The sequence below is a fragment of the Bos indicus genome, chromosome 18, assembly GCF_029378745.1.
Source record: "Bos indicus isolate NIAB-ARS_2022 breed Sahiwal x Tharparkar chromosome 18, NIAB-ARS_B.indTharparkar_mat_pri_1.0, whole genome shotgun sequence".
Taxonomy (NCBI): Eukaryota; Metazoa; Chordata; class Mammalia; order Artiodactyla; family Bovidae; genus Bos; species Bos indicus.
The window spans coordinates 8,791,963-8,813,562 of NC_091777.1; the positions used below are offsets into that span (position 1 = coordinate 8,791,963).

A 21,600-nucleotide genomic window follows, 5' to 3' on the forward strand; every position below is an offset into this window, starting at 1 on the left:
GCTGCACCTGGACGTGGGAGCAGCTGCTTCCAGCTGGTGTCTGTTCCGTTGCGTTCATTCCCAGGCTGTCTCGGCTATTAAATATTTTTACTATCACTTCTGTTTAATACGTCACAGATAGGTCTTGTTTGGTAGGGAGAATGCCTGAGGGTCAGATTGTGAGGTGGTTCCCTGCGTCACGTCTGGACACGAGGGACCGGGACTCGGTGGACCACTTGACCTCTGCACCCCCAGCGCCACTGCATAGACACTCCTTGGCTTCCAAGTGTCCACGTCCACGTCGTAACCATCATGGTCCCAGTGACCGTCCTAGCGGCGACAGAAGGCGAGCTGGCCGCCCAAGGCCTCCCCGCCGGTGGGCTGTAGGGCTGGGATGGGGATCCAGACCCCTGGAGTCCACATCCCAGATAACTTGGCTTCCTGAAGTGACTAGCCTCTTCTGCCAGGGGAGCAGGTTCTGGGGGTTTTTTTTCCAGTCTTCATTTTTTTTTTTAAGAGCAGTTTTAGGTTCACAGCCAAATCAAGGCGAAGGTACAGAGATTTCCTGTGTACCTGTGTCTGTCCCGTGCACCCCCGCCCAGGCGGCTCATTCATCCCAATTGACAGACACGCCACCCCAATCCCCTAAAGCCCGTCGCCTGCCTGAGGCGGGGGCGGGGGGGGGGTCCCTTCTGGTGGTGTACGTTCTGTGGACAAATACGTAATGGCCGTGTGTCCACCACTACAGTATCACACAGAACACTTCTCACTGCCCTAAAAAATCCATCCCTTCCTCACCTCTTCTCCCCGCAGCCCCTGGCAACAACTGATCTTGTCCCTGTCTCCAGATTTCTGCCCTTTCCAGAAGGTCAGATTGTTGGAATTACACAGTATGCAGCCTTTTCAGGTTGGCTTCTTTCCCTCAGTAACAGGCATTTAAGCTTCCTCCTTGTCTTTTCGTGGCTTGATAGCTCGTTTTCTTCTAGTGCCGGATGTACCGCACGATATCCACTCACCTGCTAAAAGACACGTGGATTGCTTCCAGGTTTTGGCAGTCACAGAGAAAGCTGCTGGAAGCACCCCAGTGTAGGTGTTCACGCGGACACATGTTTTTCAGAAGCAGACTTTTAAGCCGTGGTCCTCGAGATCCCACCTCTGGGTGGTGAGCAGGAGCCTGCACGCGTCTTAGAGACCCTTCTGGCCCTGTGGCCCAGCTTCCCTGGAGAAGGGTCAGCAGGTCTGTGCGCAAGCGGCTGGCCTGTCACACAGCCTGGAACCTTCGGGTGGAAGCCTGCAGCCCCCAGGCAGGATCTGAGGCAGAACAATCAAGGAGTCCCCGCTTGTGATTTGCAAGGCGCCGGCGGTGGCTGCCAGCCATGCTTCCCTGAGAGCGATTGTGCTTATTTGCCTAAGCCTGCCTGCCTCCCGGAGGCTGGCGGCTTCTCAGAATCTCAGATGCCCGCTGTGTGAGACGAGGCAGGTAAGGGTCTCACAGAAGGGGCTCCTTAATCCCCAGAGATGCCGATCAGCCCGAGCCTCGTCTGGCTGCCCCGGCTCTCTGTTTAGGCGGAAAAATGGAAACATGGCTTTGCATTGCTTTTGTTTTCTGACCAGGAAGAGCACACAAGTCCATCTCGCGGGATAGACCCTCCGCCTTCACCCTCCTCTCTCTCTCTTCTTCCCTGTTCATGGATTAAACCTCCTTAAGAGGCTCTAGGTAGGACTGTCAATCAACGGGGCCCCTAGAAAGGGCTGCCTCCATGAACTCTGACCCTTAGTAGGAGGAGCTGGTTAGCCTGGCCTTTTTGTCACCATCTGGGGGTCTTGTCTCAGGCTGGGGTGGTTCGCCTCGGGAACCGGCGTGTCCCAGTGGATCTCCGTGTGATGCTGTCCGCATTCTGAGCTTTCTTTCGAAACTGTGTGGCCACGCCAAAGCCCGGCCTCCCTCCCGCCCTGCTTTTGTTTCACTTGAACTTGCAGCCACTTGACACCCTATGTATTTTGCTTATAAAATACCCGAACTCAGTCTTGCTCCTCAACAAATTTATATTCCTAGGAACAGCATCTGCCCACATTGGAAGGACGTGTGCAGCGTGCACATGGACAGAGCTTTTTCTCAGCCTGCGGGCTGTGCCGATGGGCAGGGGTGGGACTCACGCCATGACCGCCCCCCAGTCTGGGGTGTGCCCGGCACACGTGGGCATTCTCTGTCGAATGATACAGCATGCCTGGCGAGGAGGTGTCACAGTCATCCTGCCAGCCCCCACCAGGGTCTTGTCCTGTTATTGGAAACCATCAGTCCAAAGGAATCCTGTCTTTCAAAGGACACATTTTCTGTTGAGTTGTGTAAAATACCTACAGAGAAACCCACAGCTCCTAAGCCTGCGCCTCAGTGGATTTGCACATCGGCCATGTCCCTGTCACTGTGCCCTGGCTTAGGCCAAGAGGGTGGCCACTCCCGAGACCCTCCTGGGTCCCCTTCCAGCCACCCCTCTCCCCCAGAGCGACCCCTGCCCTGCCTGGGCCAGCGTCTGGACCTTCTGTAAACAGACTCTCACAGTACAGACTCTTCTGTTGGTGAAACTCATCACCCTGCTGCATAGATGTGTAGTCCCCTGTTCTCACGGCTGCGTAGCTTTGCACTGGGTGAATACCCCTTCATTTCGCTACTTGCTATCGATGGGTGCCTGTGGAGTGCTGCTGTGACGCAGGGGACATGGTGACGTGTGGGGGGCAGTCTGGTTGGGGGGACCTGGGAGTGGCGGTCCCGGAATGCAGAAGGTAGGGGAGAGTCGGCTTTCGCAAACGCTGCAAGTTACTTTCCAAAGGGCTGGGACCAGCTCCTGCTCTCACTAGCAGTGCTGGTCTCCCTCATCGCACTGTCACTGACTATTATCATTTTCCCCAAGTCTTTTTTGTTGTGGTGGTAAAATATGCATGATGTAAAATTGACCATTTTAGCCATACGGTTCTGTGGCATCCGTCCATTCACGCTGTCATGCCCCCGTCACCACCATCCTTCTCCACCATCCTTCTCCAGAGCTCTTTATCTTGCAGAACTGAAACTCCATACTGATTCAACTCCCACCACCCGCCCCCACCCCCAGCCATGGCAGTCTTTCTACTCTCTGTCTCTACGAATTCGACTACTCTAGATTTCTCAAGTAAGTGGAGTCATATGGTATTTGTCTCTTTTGTGACTGTCTTATTTCACTTGGCATAATGTCCTCAAGGTTCATACATGTTGCAGCGTGTGTTCGAATTTCCATCCTTTTTTTGGTTTGCTTTTTGGAATTTTCTAGATCCGTTTTTTTTTTTTTTTAATTGATTGACGTATGGTTGATTTACAATGCTGTGTTAATTTCTGCTGTACAGTAAAGTGACTCAGTTTTATACACACACACACACACACACACAAACACACATGTTCTTTGTCATACTCTTTTCCGTTATGTTTACCACAGGATATTGAATACAGCCGCCTGTGAATCTGCTGTACAAATATCTGTTCCCTGGTGGAGTAACTACTTTCCAGTTGTCTGGGGTGTATACCAGAAGTGGAACTGCTGAATCGTATGGTGGTTCTGTGTATCATTTTTTGAGAAAACTCCAAGTGTTTTCCGCAGCAGCTGCAACATTTTCTGTTCCTACCAGCCGTGCCCAAGAGTTTCGATTTCTTCATATCCTCACCAATACTTGTTCATATTCTGGGTTTTGGTTTTAGTTTGCTTGTGGCCATACTGATGTGTGTGAGGTGCTGATAGTATCTTCTTTTTAAGAGCCATTCTGGTAGGTGTGTAGCGATCCTTTGGTGGTTTTAATCTGATTTCAGAAGCATGAAGGTGTAGTGGATTTGTCCGGGTATCTGCCTAGAATCTGGATTATTCTACCCTGGGCTGTGGTAGCTGATGTTGGGTCACTGTCAGCGTTCTTCGGCCATGGTGAGGCTGCTGGCACACAGTAGGTGCCCAGTACTCACTCGCAGCGTTCAGTCCTTGTTGAGAGAGCCAGCCACATGCTGGGATTCCAGGGAGTTGAACTGTGGAAACTTCAGAGCCGCACTTGTCCCGACAAGTGCAGAACCCCCGCAACCCCCAGACCATACTAACCCCCACAACCCCCAGCCTGTAGGGTCTCTTGTCTCTCTCTTTCTTTGCAAGAAAAGACCTGCTCACCTTTCGCAAGTTCTTGTTCCAGATCGGGGACATTCTGTCTCACAGAGTGTCAGAGACGGCAGGAGCTGAGAAACGTCTGGGGCCAGAGTAGCTGCCGGCCATGCCCCGGTGCCGCCCCCTCCCGGGGACCCCAAAAGCACACACACTCCTGAGCGGCATGCGAAAGGCCATCCTTGCAGCCCTGACCAGACAGGGCCACGTCCGCCTTGCTGCAGCTAGCACGGGGCAGCACCTTCTGGAAATGACAACCTACAGAGAGAAGGACTCTGCCCCAGCCCCGCCCCCAAGGGTGTCATCGGCCGCCTTTCGGATCTTGCAATGTGTTGGGGGCCAGTACCAGCCACACGTTTTCTCTTTGCTATGTTTGCATGTCTAATTAGAGCTTTTCCTTAGTCCACTTGTTGCTTGACGGGCATGCCTGTGGTGACTTCAGCGGATCACAATAGGCCCCCCGGGGCGGCCTGTGTAGCGTCAGAGCCGGTGTCCAGAGCAGGAGACCCAGTGGCACCTCGTGCTCTGCGTCCCCAAAAGCCTCTTCCTTCCCCTGCCCTCTCTTCCCTCCTCTTCCGTTTGCTGCAAGCCAGTGGCTGCTCCAGGGCCTTCTTTGTTACCAGCATCGCAGGGCAGAGCAGCGATTCCGGGGATTAGACGAGTCGGGGCCCCAGTCTGGGTTCCACGGCTCCCCTGCAGCTGACTTTGCCTCCTGGCACCTTGCAGGCCCATCCGTAAAATGGGAGGAACGGGGCCGCACACCTCAGTGCGTTGATCGCTGATGCTTGCAAAGACCTTTGCATCGTCAGGCTTCGTAAAAAGGAGCCCAGTTCCTTCTCTCTCTTAGGCTGAGAGTGGGGTGAACCCGGGCCTGAAGTTCTCTTTGATGACAAAGCGTAAGTGAAAGACAATTTCCACGTGTAAAGGTTATATGCTGACATCACCCTAGATAGAAAGTGAGGAGAGAGAACGGTCTACTCATTTTCTCCCGTCCATCTGTCCATCACCTGTTTATACTCCTCTTGAGTGGTTTAAGTCAAAAACAGCGCCAAGGCCACACCTGCCCCGTCCCCCGCCCGTCTTTGTTAATCAAGTTTTATTGGAACGCGGGCACGGTCATTTGTCTACCATCTGTGGCTGCAGCACACCTCAGCAGCACTGTTGAGTTGTTAGGACAGAGGCCGCGTGACTCACAAAGCCTAAATAATTTACTGTCTGGCCCTTTGCAGGAAAGTTTCCCCACCTCTGGTTTAGATGGAAGGGCTGGAGTGCAAGTCCGGGCTGCACTAGTAACGGGCTGCACGGCCTGCCTGTGTGCTCGGTCACTTCAGTTGTGTCCGACTCTTTGTGACCTCATGGACTGTAGCCCACCAGGCTCCTCTGTCCAGGCAAGAATGCTGGAGGGGGTTGCCATGCCCTCCTCCAGGGGATCTTCCCAGTTCAGGGATTGAACCTGGGTCTCCTATGTCTCCTACATTGGCAGGCGGGTTCTTTACCGCTAGTGCCTCCTGGAAAGCCTGGCGGCGTGGCTTTTCTGGGCCTCAGTTTTCTTAGCGGTAACGTGGGATCACGGTGACGCCCATCTCGTGGGTCCCTCTAAGGAGTCAGTGGGAAGACGACCTGCACGGGCGCGCAGACGGCCCTCGACCAGGACAGTTGCTGCGGACGCAGGCAGAGGGGCAGGTCCCTGTCCTCAGGAGCCCACTGCACAGGATGGCGCCGGGGTGGGGCCAGCCTAGAGGGCCCTAGAGCCAGGGGGCCCTGTTTCTAGGCCATCCGAGGTCACAGCTTTCCCTGGCCGACTCGCACCATCAACTGGCTCATCTGCGAGGACATGGCCGTGTGCCCCCCTGTCTCTGCCGACATCCTTCCATCCGAAACAGCAAGCGGATTAAGGCCTGCTTGACAGCGGCCTGTGATCTGGGAGCTAAGCGCTCACGTCAATCCCAAAGTGTTAGTTTTAGCTCTGCGCTCGCTCCAGTCTTGAACAGACACGCCCTTTCCTCCTGGAGCAGCGTCTGTGCGAGCTTGGCGAGGAGACCAGGCCTGAAGGGAACAGGGACGTCCGTTTCTGCCACGTGAGCCACAGAGAAAGTTTCTCGGCGGCCCGGCAACGTCCTCGGCGGCTCTGAGTGCAGCTTTGAGGGGGGTGCTGCCTCCTGCGGTCCTCAGAGGCCGGGAGAAAGACTCCTGAGAAAACCGGGCTCCATCCCCACCTGGTCCCACCCCCGAGACTCAGGAATTGTGTTCTCCTTAAGGCGTGGGTATGTGAGAATAGCGGCCCTTAGACGAGCTTGTGTTTACAGCAGACCTCCTGGGAACTCCCCACACGCCGATGTTCTTGGACTTAAAGCAGTTTACTCGGTGGCCCAGGAGCAACCCCACTCCGGGTATTTCCCCAAGTGGGAGCTCTTGTTCCCCTGCCCCCACCCCCCCCTGTGCAGCATCTTCCTACACGGCAGCCCCAAACTGCAAATAGACAAGGGTCCGCAGACAGCGGGGGTGCGTAGGGAGGAAGACGGCGTGCGATGGAAGAAGCTTTGGGCACACGTCTACACAGACAGGATGCCGAGCAGAACACAGGCGCGTGGGCGTGCGCTTCCAGCTGCAGCAGCCCAGGGGCCCAGCTCTCGCGACAGATCGAGAAGAGCAGACACTGCCAGGCAGTCCTCAGGATGGGCTTGAGGGGGCCCGCCTCATGGGGTGTCGCAGATGGCCCGTGGTTTGACCTGGGCAGGCTCGGCCTAGATTTATACAAAAGTAAATGCAGTCAAGTATTTGTGCTTTTTTCCATTTTGCTGTTTATATGGTCTGCCTTCGTTTAAAAAAAAAAAAAAAGTGGGGGGGAATGTCAGAAATTAGAGGGTTGGACAGTCAAGGCTGAGCCCTGCTCGGGGTCCTGTCCCAGGCCTCCCTGGGAGTCCTTGTCTTCCAGCCCTGTCCTGAGACCGGGGTCCGCACACCGCAGGCCCGGAGACCCTCCCTTCCCTCTGCCGGGAGTGCCTGGCACTGCCCTGCCCACTGGGTCGAAGGTCGCCTCTGGGAAGCCTTCCCCAGTGTTCCAGAGTGTTCCTCCCCCTGGGCCTGCCCTTTGTACCTCACGTCGGCACCGGGGCGCTTATCACCCCGTGCCGTAGTTAGCTGTGTGCACCCGTGACACACACCCCTTCCCCCCACCGCCCTAATTGAGAGGCCCCCTCCTGCACCCTCTGGTCACCTTGGGGCTCCTGGGCCATCGTCTCACGGAACGGGCAGGGGATGTGGCACCGTGGACCACACCTGGCCTCTGAGTCAGCGACGTGGCCTTTGTGCTGAGCAGGCCGTGATGCCTCAGGCCCCCTCTACCGGGGACACCAGCCGCTCCCGGTTCCCAGGGGCCTCGTGAAGAGTCAGTGAGGAGGCGCCTGGGGCGTCTGTGATCCTTGGGACGTTTGCCCACCTGCTGGTTGGCCGTGTGCTGCTCTTGCGTTTGGCCCTCAAGAGCCTCCATCAGCCACTCGGATCAAAGACGCCCCAGGGTGGCACAGCACCCCTGGGGCCCTGGTTTCCATCTGGCTTCCCATGCCCACGCTAGTGGCCGGGGCTGGAAGGGTCTGAACGTGGAAGTATCAGCCCTCAGCTCTATTATTAAACTTCTTGAGCTGTTTGGCCATAAAAGGGGGCAGCTGCCATGGCTGGACTCGTGATTAATGAGCCCAAAAGGGCCTCCTGACTGTCTCTGCAGAGCAGCCCTGGCCAGCCCCGGACTCCGGGCCTGCCCTCTCGGCCTGGCCTCTGCTCTGTCGAGGTCTGTGCAGCAGGGACCAGGGGCCGGTGGCTCTTCCTTCTGTCCTGCCGATCCCACGGCCCCCTGGGCGACCCCTCCTGGCCCCCAGGGAGGCCTGGGCTATTGCAGGGGTGGTTGATGGGACAGAGAGAGGTGGGTGGGCCCGGGGCAGGCGGCCCAGAGCTCCTGGGGTACCACCAGACCCCAGACCAAATGTCCATAACTGATGAAAGCCTGCTTGGCGTCGGCATCTGGAGCTGGCCAGTGGCCGCCTGTGTGCCAGGCCCTGCACGCCAGAGTGCTTCTGTCTGATCCACCTGTTTGCAGCGATCCATGGTGATGCAGGGCCTTGGAGAGTGTTTGTGCATGAAGCCGTTTTCCTTCTTGTGTCTTGAATCAGCCCAGAGCCTCATCTTGGGGGCCTGCGGACGTCATGATTCTCACTTGCCTCTACAGAAATCCCCATGGAAACCAGCAGGCAGGCAGCCCTGGGCGGGAGGGAGGGGTTCCCCGGAGAGGCAGGGGAGGCGGAGCCTGGAGACATCCTGCCGGCCTTAGGGGCCGAGGTCAGAGGCTGTTGGGGTGGGAGGGGGCGGGGCGCCTGTGGTCACCCTGCTCCCTGCCTCACGGGAAACCCGAGAAGGTCCAGGGTTTGGAATGTCAACTTTGAGGGCGTTTGGGGGTCCCTGGGGGCCTTGATGACATCTCTCCAGACCCTGCTGCCTCCAACAAGCCCAGGTGCTACGTGATGGGGTAGGGAGGCGGCCGTGGTCTCTTCCCGGTCTGTCTACAACAGGGCCCCCACCTGGCTCCTCATCAGTCTCTGAGAGCAAGAGGACAGAGGCACCCCGACCTGTCCCCCAGCTTCCCCAGGTGCAAGGACCCTGCTTTCAGAAGGACCTCCCCCCGACCCCGCCCCGCCCCGCCCCGCAGAAGGGCCCCCCGCAGCCTCTGAGATACCAGTGCCCTTGCCCTGCAGTTACATCGCAGGCCCGCCGCAGCCCACAGGACCAGCCAAGCTGGTGGCCCGGGGTCAAGGCCCCTGGTCCTAGCCAGGGCTCCCCAGTTCTCCTTAATTTCTCCTTAACGAGAGCAGTTTGGCAGCAACATAAAATATGCTCTTACCCTTTGTCCCAGTAATTCCATTTCTGGGAATCCGGCCTAAGGAAGTAATCCTAAACACGGGGCAGGAGAACGTGCTTCACAGGGACGTCCATTGTGGCGCTGTGTGTGAGCACGGAGCGGGACCACCGCGCCGTCTGGGGGAGAGGCCGGAGTGGCGATGAGACTCGCGGGGTCGAATATTTAACAGCTCCGAAGATGGGGTGGGCATATGCTGCAGCATTGTGTGGGAAAAGGCAAGTTACAGAACTGTATGGACCTTCAAAAAGTGAGGTGTTAAAAAATAACACAGGCGGTCTGCCAGAGTGCTTGTGAGCGGTCTTGATGACGATTCTGTCTGAGAGATTTCGTCCTATTCATCATTTCTCCCAAATTACCTTGAACGTTCATGCGTTGCCTTTCTTAGTCGGGTTTGAGTTGTAATTTACATTTGGTGAAATCCACTTCCTGCGTGTGTGCATCTGTGGACTTCAATGAGTGTGTGTGGTCAGGTAACCCACCACCGTTGGACAGACTGTTTCCATCGCCCCCAGAGGTGCCCCCACTCCCGTGCCCCTCGGTAACCAGTCCCCTCGCCCCCCTGCTGGCCACCACTGGTCGGAGCCGTCGCTGTAGTTCTCGCGTATTCCAGGATGTCATACAAACAGAGCCACACTGTACGATAACTCGTCATCTGCTTAATGTTCTCTTAAGAACTCCTCTTAGAGCGGGTTTTCCTCGCTCTCCTCAAGCAGAGAATTTAATTTTTCCTTTCTACCTAACTCAGCCTTTACCCCATGCAGGAATCTCCTCTGCTGTAGCCCTGATCATCGTGTTCAGATTACCAGGGAATTATCAGTCCTCTGTGAAAGCGTCCCGGCAGTGTGAAAGTACCCAGGATGAAGGAGGTCCTCGGCCTGCACAGGCTGACACCTGCATCCAGAGAGGGCCGGGGGTCTTCCAGTCCCAGGCTGCCCGCACCCCTTGGAGACCTCAGGGGCTCCAGGGCCCGTCCACGATGCTGACAAGAGCGTCAGCAGTAGCGGTAGCAGCAGCGGGGCGCTTTTCTTAGTGAGGCTTTTGCATCAGGACTGTTTGAGAGGCAAAGGAAAGCTGCAAGGACACACAGAGAGCTCCTGCAGACCCCACACCCGCCTTCCGCGGTGGTTTTTCATTTGCGGGGTGGGGTGGGGAGGGTTGGCCTTGCTGTGCAACGTGCAGAGTTTCAGTTCCCTGACCGGGGAGCGAACCTACGCCCCCTGCCTTGGAAGTGCAGAGTCTCAACCACTGGACCGCCGGGAAGATTCTCTGCCCGCCGCCCCCCGCCCCCAATGTTAACATCTTATGAAAGCACAAGATGTTTGTCACAGCTAATGAACTCATACTGATGTGCTGTTACTGAAGTTCACACTTTGGTTTCCTTAGTTTTCCCCTAATGTCGTTTTTCTGTCCCAGCATCTCATATGGGCCTCCAGTCCATTTAGTCATCTTGTCTGCGTAGACTTGACAGGGACAGATGCTCAGACTCACCTTGTATTTGGTGAGGACTGTCGTTCGGTTGGAGTTTGTCCGATGTTTTTCTCACGGTTAGACTAGAATTATGGCTTTAGGGGAGGAGGATCCTGGAGATAAAAAAGTTTAGTGTTTCTCACAATAGTTTATTTTTATTGAGTTTTTCAGTGTGTTCCAGATGCTGTGCTGAGCCATTAACAGATTGGATCCCCTTTAAATTCTATTTTACCTAATAAATTCTCATTTTACCATTGGCGGAAGTGGTATCAAGAGAGGTGCAGTAACTTATACAAAGACCCGCAAGTAAGTGGCTCAAACACAGAACTCATTAATTCTCCAAGTTTTGCTTTTTGCCAGTACTACTTCAAACAGCAATACATCTGCTTTAAAAAAAAAAACAAAACAGTATGTGTTTATTTATATCCAGTGTTTCCCGAAAATGCTTGTGCTGAAACTTCTAATCAAGGCCACCTTGAGACAGCTGCAGCCAGGTCACGAGAAAAGCAGGCATGGTGGTCAGCTGTCCCCCCGTCACACTAAGTCCCACCTGTCGTGGTCATCTGGAGCGTGTTCCCACGGGCTTGGTGTGGGCGTGGGCTCCGGGCAGTGCAGGGCCTCTCCATGCCTCAGTCTCCAGGACACCGTGGTGGGAAATAGAAGCATCCAGGCTTTCTGCTCACGTGCCCAAGGTGTGACTCCGAACTGGCCGTTTCCTCGATAATCAGATCCGCCCCATGTGCTCACACACTGTACCGCTGTGGGATTTTCGAATGGGTTTCCATGTGCTCACACACTGTACCACTGTGGGATTTTCGAATGGGTTTCCGTACCCGTTGCTGGGTGTGGCCAGGTGATTTTCTAGATGCCAAAGCAACTGCGTCCTGGCCCGTGTTCTCTGACTTCTCTGTGCACCAAGGGGACCGTGGGCTGGGGTTTAGGAACCAGCCAGACCATGAAAAGGCAAAGGGGTAGCTGTGGGCCGCCAAGGAGAGAAAGACCTTCAGCGCGTCCAGGCATGCAGGCGCCACTGCTTTCTAAAGGAGAGTTCTTTAATTTATTTATTTTTAATTTAATACGTAAAACTAGTCACCAAAGCTTCTTCCCAAGTATGTTACGCATGGATGGGCATTTTTTACTTAGGAAAGTCTTCCTTCGTCTGTCAAGGAGGTATACCCATCACCTCCTAAACCTCAGGCATGTGAAACAGGGCAGGTGAAAGTTCCCATCGCGTTGTGCTGAAAACCCCAGCACGGAGACAGTCAGCAGGCAGCACAAGCCTGTTCACACGAATCCCCGAGGCCCCTGGTGCTGCTGGTCTGCTCAGGACAGGACGTGCGGTCGGGGCTGAGTCATTTATGCAGAATATTGAGAACGTGACGGCTGTGGCGCAGGGCAGAGGGGCCATGGGGAGCCCACGCGTTTGCCTTTGGGATGCATTGGCAAACCGTCTTGGCTGGACACCGAGGTTGCCTGGGTTGGTGCCAAGGGGTGGGCCATGGGCCGGAGAGAAGGGCCGGGTGAACTTGGCTCCCCATCCCCGCTGCGGTCTGGGCGGCCTCTTGGCTCATCTGGACCCGAGGAGGAGGCTCCAGGCTGTTCCTGCTTCCGCCCTCTCGGTCCACGCAGCAGTCCAGTGATGCTGGAGAGCGCCCCGCAGCCCTGCCCCTCCCGCCCGTGGGCACCCGTTCCCGGAGCCCCGCCGGGCCTGCCCGTGCCTCCGGGTGTGGCCTGGCCCGCCTCGCCACGGCCTTTCTCACCCGTCCTGCCTCACTCCTCCCCGAGCGAGTGCCCCCATCTTGTGGCCGCCCCCGGCCCTTTGCGCCGAGCCGCACTTTGCCGCCCTCGTTCCTCGGTGCCCCACGGCCGGTCCTGGTTTTCCGTGCCGCACTCACCACTCTGCAGTCGCTGGGTGTTTCTGTCTGTCTGTCTGTTGTCTCTCTGCCCCACTGGGCTTCCGTCTTGTTCACTGCTAGATCCCACAGCAGCCAGCACGCGGCCTGGAAGGTAACAGGTGCTCAGTTAAGTGTCTGTTAGGTGACTGACTGGGTGAGTGAGTGAATGAATTGATCGATCAGTCCCTCTGACTGCCTGAGCGTGGGAGCTGGTCGTATCAGGGAAATTTGAGGCAGCTTAGGCCTTCAACCCTTTTCTGCTCCTCAGCCACCACCACCACCGTATCTCAGCTTTGGCAGATAGGAATTGAAAATAAACAACTTGGTGGGCAGAAACCAACACAGTACTCTAAAACAATTGTACTGCAATTAAAAAATAAATTTAATTTAGAAAAAAAAGAAAGCCTCATGGAGGCCCTCAGTCCTTAGGGGGAAATTCGCTTGCTGGGCCCCAGATTTTACATTGCTTGTGTCAGAGCTTACTGATCAGGTCGGAGATCCCTGAGCCAGCAGCCAGGCGGCCCTGGGCCAGTCAGGTGACCTCCTGAGTCTCGTTTTCCTCATCCGTGCAGGGGGACAGCCCGGCACCTGCTCTGGGCATGGTTGTAAGAGTCAAAGGCGGTAGCTCCTGCCGCACGCTCGGGGCGTCTTGGCCTGTGTCAGATTGTGGGGGGTGTTAGCTGTCACCCTTCTCAGGGAGCCTTGGCCTGTGTCACATTGCGGGAGGTGTTAGCTGTCCCCTTTCCCAGCTGGGCCACACTCGCCTGCGACGCTGCTGAAGTCTGGCTTCCCGGGCCCTGAGTGCCAAGGACATGGCCTCTGGGTGCCTGGCACCTCCTCTCCGTCACAGAGGAGCTCACTCAGCCATGAGTGACTGAATTTCCTTCGCCCCACCCTCACCCCGGCACTGACTGGTGATAACCCTCACCAGTCGCCCCCTTTCAACACAAGTTACTGGGTCCTTGCCGTGCACCGGACCTTGGAGACAGAGTGGGGACCGAGACAGCCGTGGCCTGACCTCATGGAGCCGCGGCCTGGGGGAGGCAGACGGCAGACAGACAGCCCACACAGGTCACAGGGATGGAGACGGATGTAGTGAGCATGCGGGACCCAGGGAGGGGGCGGCCCTGTGGGTTTCGGGGTCTGGAGAGTGGAAGAGGAGATGGCAGGGTGGGGTGGGGGTGACCCCACCTTTTGGGGACACAGGGCAGGCCGAGTGCTGTCCGCAGGCCCGTGTCGGGGTGCATGGAGAGGGAGAGGGAGGTGGGGTGGGACTGGAGCGGGTGCGAGGCCAGATGCGGGGAGCCTGTGGGTGGAGTTAGTGGTTGGGTCACCAGGAACCCCTGGCAGACGCAAGCAGAGGCGTGGAGTGGTCGAGTTTGCTGACTCGGGACGCGGCCCTGAGTGCCAAGTGGGGACCATGTGTCTGCAGGGGGAGACAGGAGGGGAGTCTGGAGGGCAGGGGGCTATGACCACTTCCTGGGCAGGGGAGGGTGGTGGCTGGGACACGGTGATGGGTGGAGCGGTTCCGGCTCTGGCCACACTGGGTCCTGCAGATGCCTGGAGGAGCAGTGGCCAGGCGTCACCCCCAAGGTGCCCCCGGTCTAGTCCTGACTCCGCACCTCCCGAAACACGTGGGCGGGTGTCTGCCCCGGCCCCTCCCCTCCAGCTGAGCGCCGCCAGCCAGGAAAGACAACTCCTTTGGCCTCCAGAGTTGCCAGGTGTCTGTACCAGCTCCGCGTGCTCGTTGCTAAACCGAGAATGTTTTCCGAGGCAGTGATTGTGCCTGATCTCATAACCGATGTATGTCTTTTCTTTTTTTCTTTTGCTGCAGCCAACTGGGTACATGGAAAACTCAGTCTCCTACAGCGCAATTGAAGACGTTCAGCTGCTGTCCTGGGAGAACGCCCCGAAGTACTGTTTACAGCTCACAATTCCTGGGGGAACTGTCCTGCTGCAGGTAGGACATGTAAACAGGAACGAGCACTTTCTGCTCCGTCCCCGCTCAACGCCCTCCTCCTCCCCTAGGAGACGGCCAGCTATCAAGAGGAAAGACTGTTTGACTTGGAGTGGTTTTTTTTCCCTCCAAGTACAAGAAAGGTGTAAATGGGGGCTCACTGGGGAAGCGGTGGAGGGAGTGTGCACAGGCTGGGCTCCTGCTGAGCGCCTGTCCCCACCAAGGAGCTTCCCGGGCTGTGTTTTGTTTCTCCTAACAAAACCAAACTGTCAGTTTTCCTGTCTCCCATTTTACAGATAAGGAAACCGAGGCACACAGACACAGGCTTTAAAAGGCTATAAAAAGCAAGTATGCGACAGATGTACTACCTTCTGTTGTACTGTGAGTGAGGAGATTTCTCACTCTTCATTAATCTTGGTCTGTTGAGGCCCTGATGGAAGTAGGAGCCCTCTCCTTGGGAAAGAGTGCAGGTTTTGTGTGTACTGATCAGGGACTGTTGGTTGGAAATGATGCAGATGTTGTTCAAATGATTTGAAGCAGGAAGAGAATTTGATGCTGTGGCTGCGTTACGTAACTGGGCAGTCTGGGAGTGGACTTCAGGCACAGCTGGACCCAGGAGTCAAACGCGATCGTGAATGTCTAATCTCTCCATCTCCTGGCTTTGCTTCTGTGTGCTGGCTTCGCTGTCAGACAGAGGCTCCCCATGTGATGGGAAAGACGGATGTCTGGCAGCCTCAGGCTGCATTCTTGGAGTCTGTAATCCTTAAAAAATGTGAGAGCCCACTTTCCTTTCAGTATCTTCCTATCAAGTCTCCTGGAAGGTCCTGTTTGGCTGGGCTGTGATCTGATTCACCCCGGGGGGCCACGCCCACCTTTAGCACAGGCAGCCCTATACTCTGACAGCCCTGCCAGGACCTCGTGGGTGGGGAGAGGTGGGTCCGCCTAGGAAGGGACTGAGGCAGAGCTCATGGCACAGCCGCCGCAGCCCATACGCGAGGCACACACTGTCTTTTTTGGGATCCCCGCCCCCTATGACTCAGGGGGGTGTTCTCAGCCCCCTCCTGTCGGCTTTCAATGGCCTACCATCATCGCTCTCCCTTGGGCTTCCAGCGGGGACTCAAGTCAGGACTGCTCGTCCAGAGGGAATGGACTCTTACCTCCGAGAGGACGGTCTTCCTTCGCCTCTCTTTCAGGAACATTTTCTTTCTGTCTGTCTCTCCTGGGAGACACTGCTCTGAGCCCAGAGAGATGATCCCTAAAATTTGTTTCCCCAAAAGTGGCCACCGGATTATTCAACGATGCTGGAGCTGAGAGGCACATAGTTTGGCCTCTGAGGAATGTTGAGCACCAGAAGCTGAGTGTAACTGCTCATGGTCCTTCAGGAAGACTCCAGCTTTACCGTCATCCTGCAGAGGACACTGCATGTCTGTTTTCTTCCTAAATCTCTCACACCCGCAGGTTTTCTCCTAGCTGCCGTCCCCTTTTCCCTCCTCACCTCCAGCCAGCAGCGCTTTCCTTTCTGTTCTTCCTGCCCCTCTGTGATGGTTGCACCTTCTGTGAAGGGAATGGTCAGCTCTGGCCCACTTGGGCTGGTGGGGAGCAGTGACGGGTACTCGGGGCGAGGGGGCAGTACTAGGAGTCCATAGAAAGCGGAGAGGAAGGTGCTGAGAAGATGCCCTTGGAATCTCAGAGCCCTGAGCCTGCTGTCCCCTGTGTAGGCGGGGGGTGAGGAGGCGAGTCAGGTCCCTGGGGAGACAGTCACAGACAAACCCCCCAGAGGTAGCAGCTGAAATAGAGGTCTGTCCCCAAGGGCTGGGGGACTCGCTTTCACCCTGGAGTTCCCAGGAAGGCTCCCCACGGGTGGTGATGCTAGAGCTGGGTGTTGAGGGGTGCGTAGGAGTGTGCCGGGATGGGATGCCCACTGTGGGCAGAGGGAAGAGGGGGTGCGAAGCCTGGGAGTGTCGCGGCAGGGGTTCCTTGCCGTGGACAGGAGCGGGCGGCAGTGCAGGCCCTAAACACGCACCCAGAGTTGTGGGGTTGCAGGCAGCCAGGCCCCACAGGTCATGTCAGCCGAGGGAGGGAGCTGCAGCCGCCGAGAGCTCCTGAGTGGGGCGGGGACAGTCGAGGGACTGGTCTGCTGGTCGAGCGGACTGCGCATCCGTGAGCCCCCCAGGCAGGCGGGCCCAAGGGAAGCCCTGTAATTGCCCTACCCCCGGCAGGGGCATTTTCCAGTGCTCTGGGACTGGAGCGGGCAGCGTCCCCCAAGGAGGGACCCGCAGACAGGGGCAGGGAGCTTGGAGGATGCGGGGTGCCGGGCTTCGCCCAAGTGTCCCTCTGATCCTGCGGGGGCCTCCTGTCAGCGCTCCCTGGGCAAGGCTGACCAGGGCAGGTGGGCCAAGGCGGCGGCCAGGTGGGTGCAGCCCCGCTGTCCCTGGGGTCCCTCCCAGCTTGCTTCCCCTGTGTCGTCCCCTCCTCCTCGCCCTCCTGCGGTTCACAGGCAGCAAGAGGCCGCCCGGTTGTCTTAAGTAGGCTCGAGGCGCCGTGGGGCTGGGCTGCAGGTTGCAGGCCTACGTGGTGACGGGGCGGCCCCCGAGGTGGCGGGCAGGGCGCCCCGCACAGGCTCTCCTGCTGGTCAGCGGGATCCCCTGCCTGGGGGCTTGTGCAGAGTCACAGGGCGGGCCCAGAGCAGGGGTGTGACGGCAGTCCCTGTGCCCTGGCAGGGGTGAGGGGTGGGGGCCAAGCGCGGCGGCGAGGGGCGCTGGGGATCAAGACCACGCCACACCCGGGTGCTGTCCCGAGCCGTGCTGCCCCCACAGCGGCCTCCAGATGCACAGGGTCATCTGCACTTCAGTCCAAGTCAATGCATCAAGAGGGCGGCTCTCCTGCCCAGCAGCTGCTCCGGGTGCTCAGGATGTCCGGGTGCTCGTGGCTCAGTTCTGCAGATGGCTCCCATCCGCACACCAGGGCTGAGACCCGGGACGTGTCATCCCGACCCCTGCTGCCCCCGCGGGAACAGCCTCAGCGAGAGGCGGCCTGCGGGCCCCCAGCACCCCTGCCTGTCTGCAGAGGAGTCCGTCCTGCGGCGTGTCTCTGTGGCGGGGCGGTGTCTGGGGGTCCCTGCCCGCCTCCTCTGCAGGCTCTCTGTCTCTCTGGTACTTCTCTTCCCTCCCCTCCCCTGTCTCTGTCTGTCCCCTGATGCACCTCACTCTCTGCTTTCCCCCCGGGGTCTTTCTCCAGGCCTCTCTCTCCCACCCCCCGGCCCCTTCTCTCTGTGCGTCCTGACCTAAGTCTGTCTTCCGCTTTCCGTTTTTTTCTCTCTCCGCTCCCAACCCCTCATCCTTACGTAGCTGTTTGGTGAGAATTTGAGCCGGTGCCTCACTCAGACCCCCTGGGAACTGACCTGAGTTCAGGGAAAGTTCAGGAACGCTCTCAGGGGACTTCTGGTGGTCCATTGGCTAAGACTCCAGGCCCCCTAGGCAGGGGTACCGGCTTCCATCCCTGGTCAGAGAGCTAGATGCTACATGCCACGGACTGAAGACCCCGCACACTGAAACTAAAAAACAACAACAAAAAAAAAAGATCCCGCCTGCTGCAACTAAGGCCTGGCGCTGCCAAATAAATGAATATTAAAAAACAAAGCACAAGTGCTCTCAGGCAAATGGTCCTCCTCCCCTGCTCAGAGACACCGAGCAACACGCCAGCAGGTCGAGTCAGCAGACAAAGGCGCCAGCCCTCCAGCCTGGGTCCGACTGGCGTGTTTATGGATGCTTTGTGTGTTTCAGCGTGAGCTCCCTAATGGCATGTTATTAGAGTCCCCGGGTGCAGAAAGGACCTATTTATCTTCTTTCTTCCCCTAATGCCCTGTCTGCTGGTATTTCATCGTGAGGAGTAACTCCACGAGCCCATGAACGGTGCCGGGCAGCGGGTGGGGGTGGTGCTCCTTGCCGGCCCGTGGAGTCGTGGAGCAGAGATGAAGACCCGGATCATCTCCCAGGGATCTCTGCCTCCCCAGTGGCTGTCCAGTCACTGATGAGACGTGGACAAAGCCCACTGCTCGGACAACAAGGGTTCAGGCGAGACCAGGAGCAAAGGGACCCTCCCCACCCTACCCTGCTTTCTCGAGAGTGCTGCTGCTTTCTGGAACAGTTTCCGAGACCGGCTCATCTCAGTGACATTCCTGAAAGCCCCCGGGGAGGCCAGGCCACTGTTTACCCCAAATGCTGGCAGCCGGGGCAGGACAGGGCGGGTGCCCTCCTTACTGGAAGCTGGAGAGAGAGACCTTTTCCGGCTGCACAGCACGTGCTGTTTTTTCCCCAAGAAGTGGGGCGGGGAGGGCGAACCTGGGAACGGTCACCCACCGTGCACCCTTGGCTGTTTTTCTCACCTCTCCAGACAATACAACAATGAGAGGGAACTTGGCAACTTTCGAAGAGGAAATTAGGCAGAATTTGCCTGGAACGAGGCCCTTGCAGGATTCGAAAGATTTATCGCCAGGAGAGGCTGGCGCCTGCCAGAGCCTACTTCCAGGGCCTCTTTCCCAGGCTGGGCCCCGGCTCCGCCGACCGACCCTCAGGACTTGGAGATGTGCCCTGGGTCCCCCGCGGTGGGGCTGGGGGCCGTCGTCCAAGCTCGGCCCTCCCTGCGGCAGCGTGGGATTCTGTCTACTCCACGCTGCCTACCCCCGGACGGCACCCTGAGTTACCCGCCCTGGGATTCCGGACGTCCCCCCATGGCCTCTGTCCTTCTCCGAAACTTGACCAGCCGGAGGAAAGAGCAGGAGGGCTTGCTCTTGCCGTGGCCTCCCTGTCTCTAGCATCGAGACGGGAGTCGCGACTGCGAGGGTGTCACACAAGTCGCTTCCCCTCTCCCAAGCAAACTTCTGGCCCACCCTTTTGTTTGTGGGGTGGGGGCGTCGCCCTGACCGGAGCCTGTCCCTTCATCAGCGTGGCGCCTTCGGGTTCCCCAGCCTGGTTCCCAGGGGCCCGGCGGTACAGAGAGCAGGTGGTAGGGTCACACCTGCTGCCGAAAGGCAGATTTCCTTGACTGTGGCGGTTAGCAGCACAGGTTTGAGAATTCCCTGCTGATGCGGGAGTGAAGACTTGGCGCTTTCCCTGCTCTGGGCCCATGTTTGATCCCTGCTCAGGGAACCAAGATTCTACAAAAAAAAAAAAAAAAACCAGCACAGATTTGTATCCTGACCATTCTGGAGATGTGAATCCAACATGTGTCCCTCTGAGCTAAACTCCCAAGTGTGGGCAGGGCTGGTTCATCTGAAGCCCTAGGGAGGAATCCATCTGCAGCTTCTCGAGGCTGCCTGCATCCCTGGGCTCATGGCCTCATCATTCCGACCTCTGTTTCCGTCACTGACTCTCACCTGATCCTGTCTTCCTCTTATATAGACACTCGTAACTACACAGACTCACCCAGAGGGGCCAGAGGGACCAGGGTAATCTCCCCACATCAAGGTCCTTAACTTGATCTGCAAAGTCCCTTTGCACCAAGGTAACACATTCCAACCAGTCCATCCTAAAGGAAATCCGTCCTGAACGTTCATTGGAAGGACTGATGTTGAAGCTGAAACTCCAATACTTTGGCCACCTGATGTGAAGAACTGACTCATTTGAAAAGACCCTGATGCTGGGAAAGATTGAAGGCAGGAGAATGGGACGACAGAGGATGAGGTGGTTGGATGGCATGACGGACTTGATGGGCGTGAGTTTGAGTAAACTCCAGGAGTTGGTGATGGACAGGGAAGCCTAGCATACTGCAGTCCATGGGATCACAAAGAGTTGGACACAACTGAGCGACTGAACTGCACTGAACACATTCCTGGGGGTTAGGACATGGACAGTCTTTGGAGGCCCCTCATTCGACCTGCCACACCTCCCCTATCCCTGATCACCTCGGTGTGTTGAAAAGCAGAGAAATGGCTGTGGGCCTGAAGCATGCTGGAACAGCTCATTCCCGCCTGTACGAGCTCCTGAGAGCCACCAGGATCCTGTCTTAGCTCTGGTCCAGGGACGTCCCCTGGGAGCCTGGACTCGGCCAAGGGGCATCAGTGTGGACGTCCGCGCACACAGCAATCAGGGCTGTTCGTCCAGGGGAGGCTGCTGTTACTCGTTTGTCAGCACCGTGCTGGCCGAGGCCACTCCACCCTGATCCCTGCTGCTGGCACGTGTGGGGCATCGTGCTCAGTGGGCATCTTCCGTGGGCATCTTCCGTGGCTTCATTGTTTGGGGTCTTGCCCCACTCTTCCCGAGTGTGGGCTGTGTTCAGTCACCCTAACATCCATGAGCTGTCCTGAGACCACAGCTTGGTCAGCACCGGCAGATGACCCCTATGGGCCCTCCGAGGGGGCTGCTGGGCCCTGTGGCAGACTCTCCCACGGCCTGCCCAGCCCTGGTCAGGTGTCACAGGCTTTGGGTCCTCAGGGGGCTTGAACCCAGGGCTTCTGGAGACTCAGCTACTGCAGAGGTTCCTGCGTCCCATGGAGGGAGTCCCCCAGCCTACTCCCCTACTCAGAGCAGAAGCACAGACTCACATGGCCTCCAGGTGCTTGTGTGGAGCCGCTTGGGGTTTCAAACGCGTCTCCGAGCTTGCCCGTGGAAGCCCGATTCCCAGCTCCACGGGCCACTGAACTGGTTCATTTGCTGCAGCTCAGAGACTTCCCCAAACTGACCTGGACAAGCAGCTGGAGTTTCATCTGTGGTTTGCAGGGGATCAGAGGAGCTCATCTGTAAGAGCTGAATCTCCTTGAATGAAAGTGACCCCAGGATGCACATGCTGGGTGCATTTGTGCATGCGTGTGTGTATGTGTGTGCGTGTGTGCAAGTGTGTGTGGCTCAGGGAAAGAAGGCAGGCATTCCTGCCTGGAGAGAGGCGCTGGCCTTTGTCAGAGTCCCTTGCCCATCAGGGTTGGCCACTCGGAACGGCGGGCTGGGGCTCAGGCAGGGGATGGGCGCTACGTTTCTGCCTTGGGCGTGGCCAGCAGCAGATTTGAGACACTGTCATACAGTGGTTTCACTGTGAGTCAGACCGCTGGGTCCAGGCCCTGGCCCCCCACCCATGCTGCCTGTGAGCCCCTGGGGGATGAGTTCAAGCTCTCGAGCCTCAGTTTCCTCATCTGCAGCATGGCCGGCAGTGCCTGCTCCCCAGGGTTGACTGAAGGACGGGATGAGCTCTTCCAGGAGTAGGGCCTAGCGTCCAGCACCCGGCAGACCTGCCGTG

At 57.4% G+C, this 21,600-nt stretch overlaps 1 protein-coding gene across 1 annotated transcript in view; it reads left to right on the forward strand.

Annotated features, from left to right (window-relative positions):
• The window catches only part of CMIP (c-Maf inducing protein), a 212,795-nt gene that overhangs the window by 118,309 nt on the left and 72,886 nt on the right, over positions 1-21,600 (forward strand). The window contains exon 2 of the mRNA XM_070770369.1: positions 14,251-14,376. Coding sequence (XP_070626470.1) covers positions 14,251-14,376 — 126 coding nt within the window. The remainder of the gene's footprint in view (positions 1-14,250; positions 14,377-21,600) is intronic.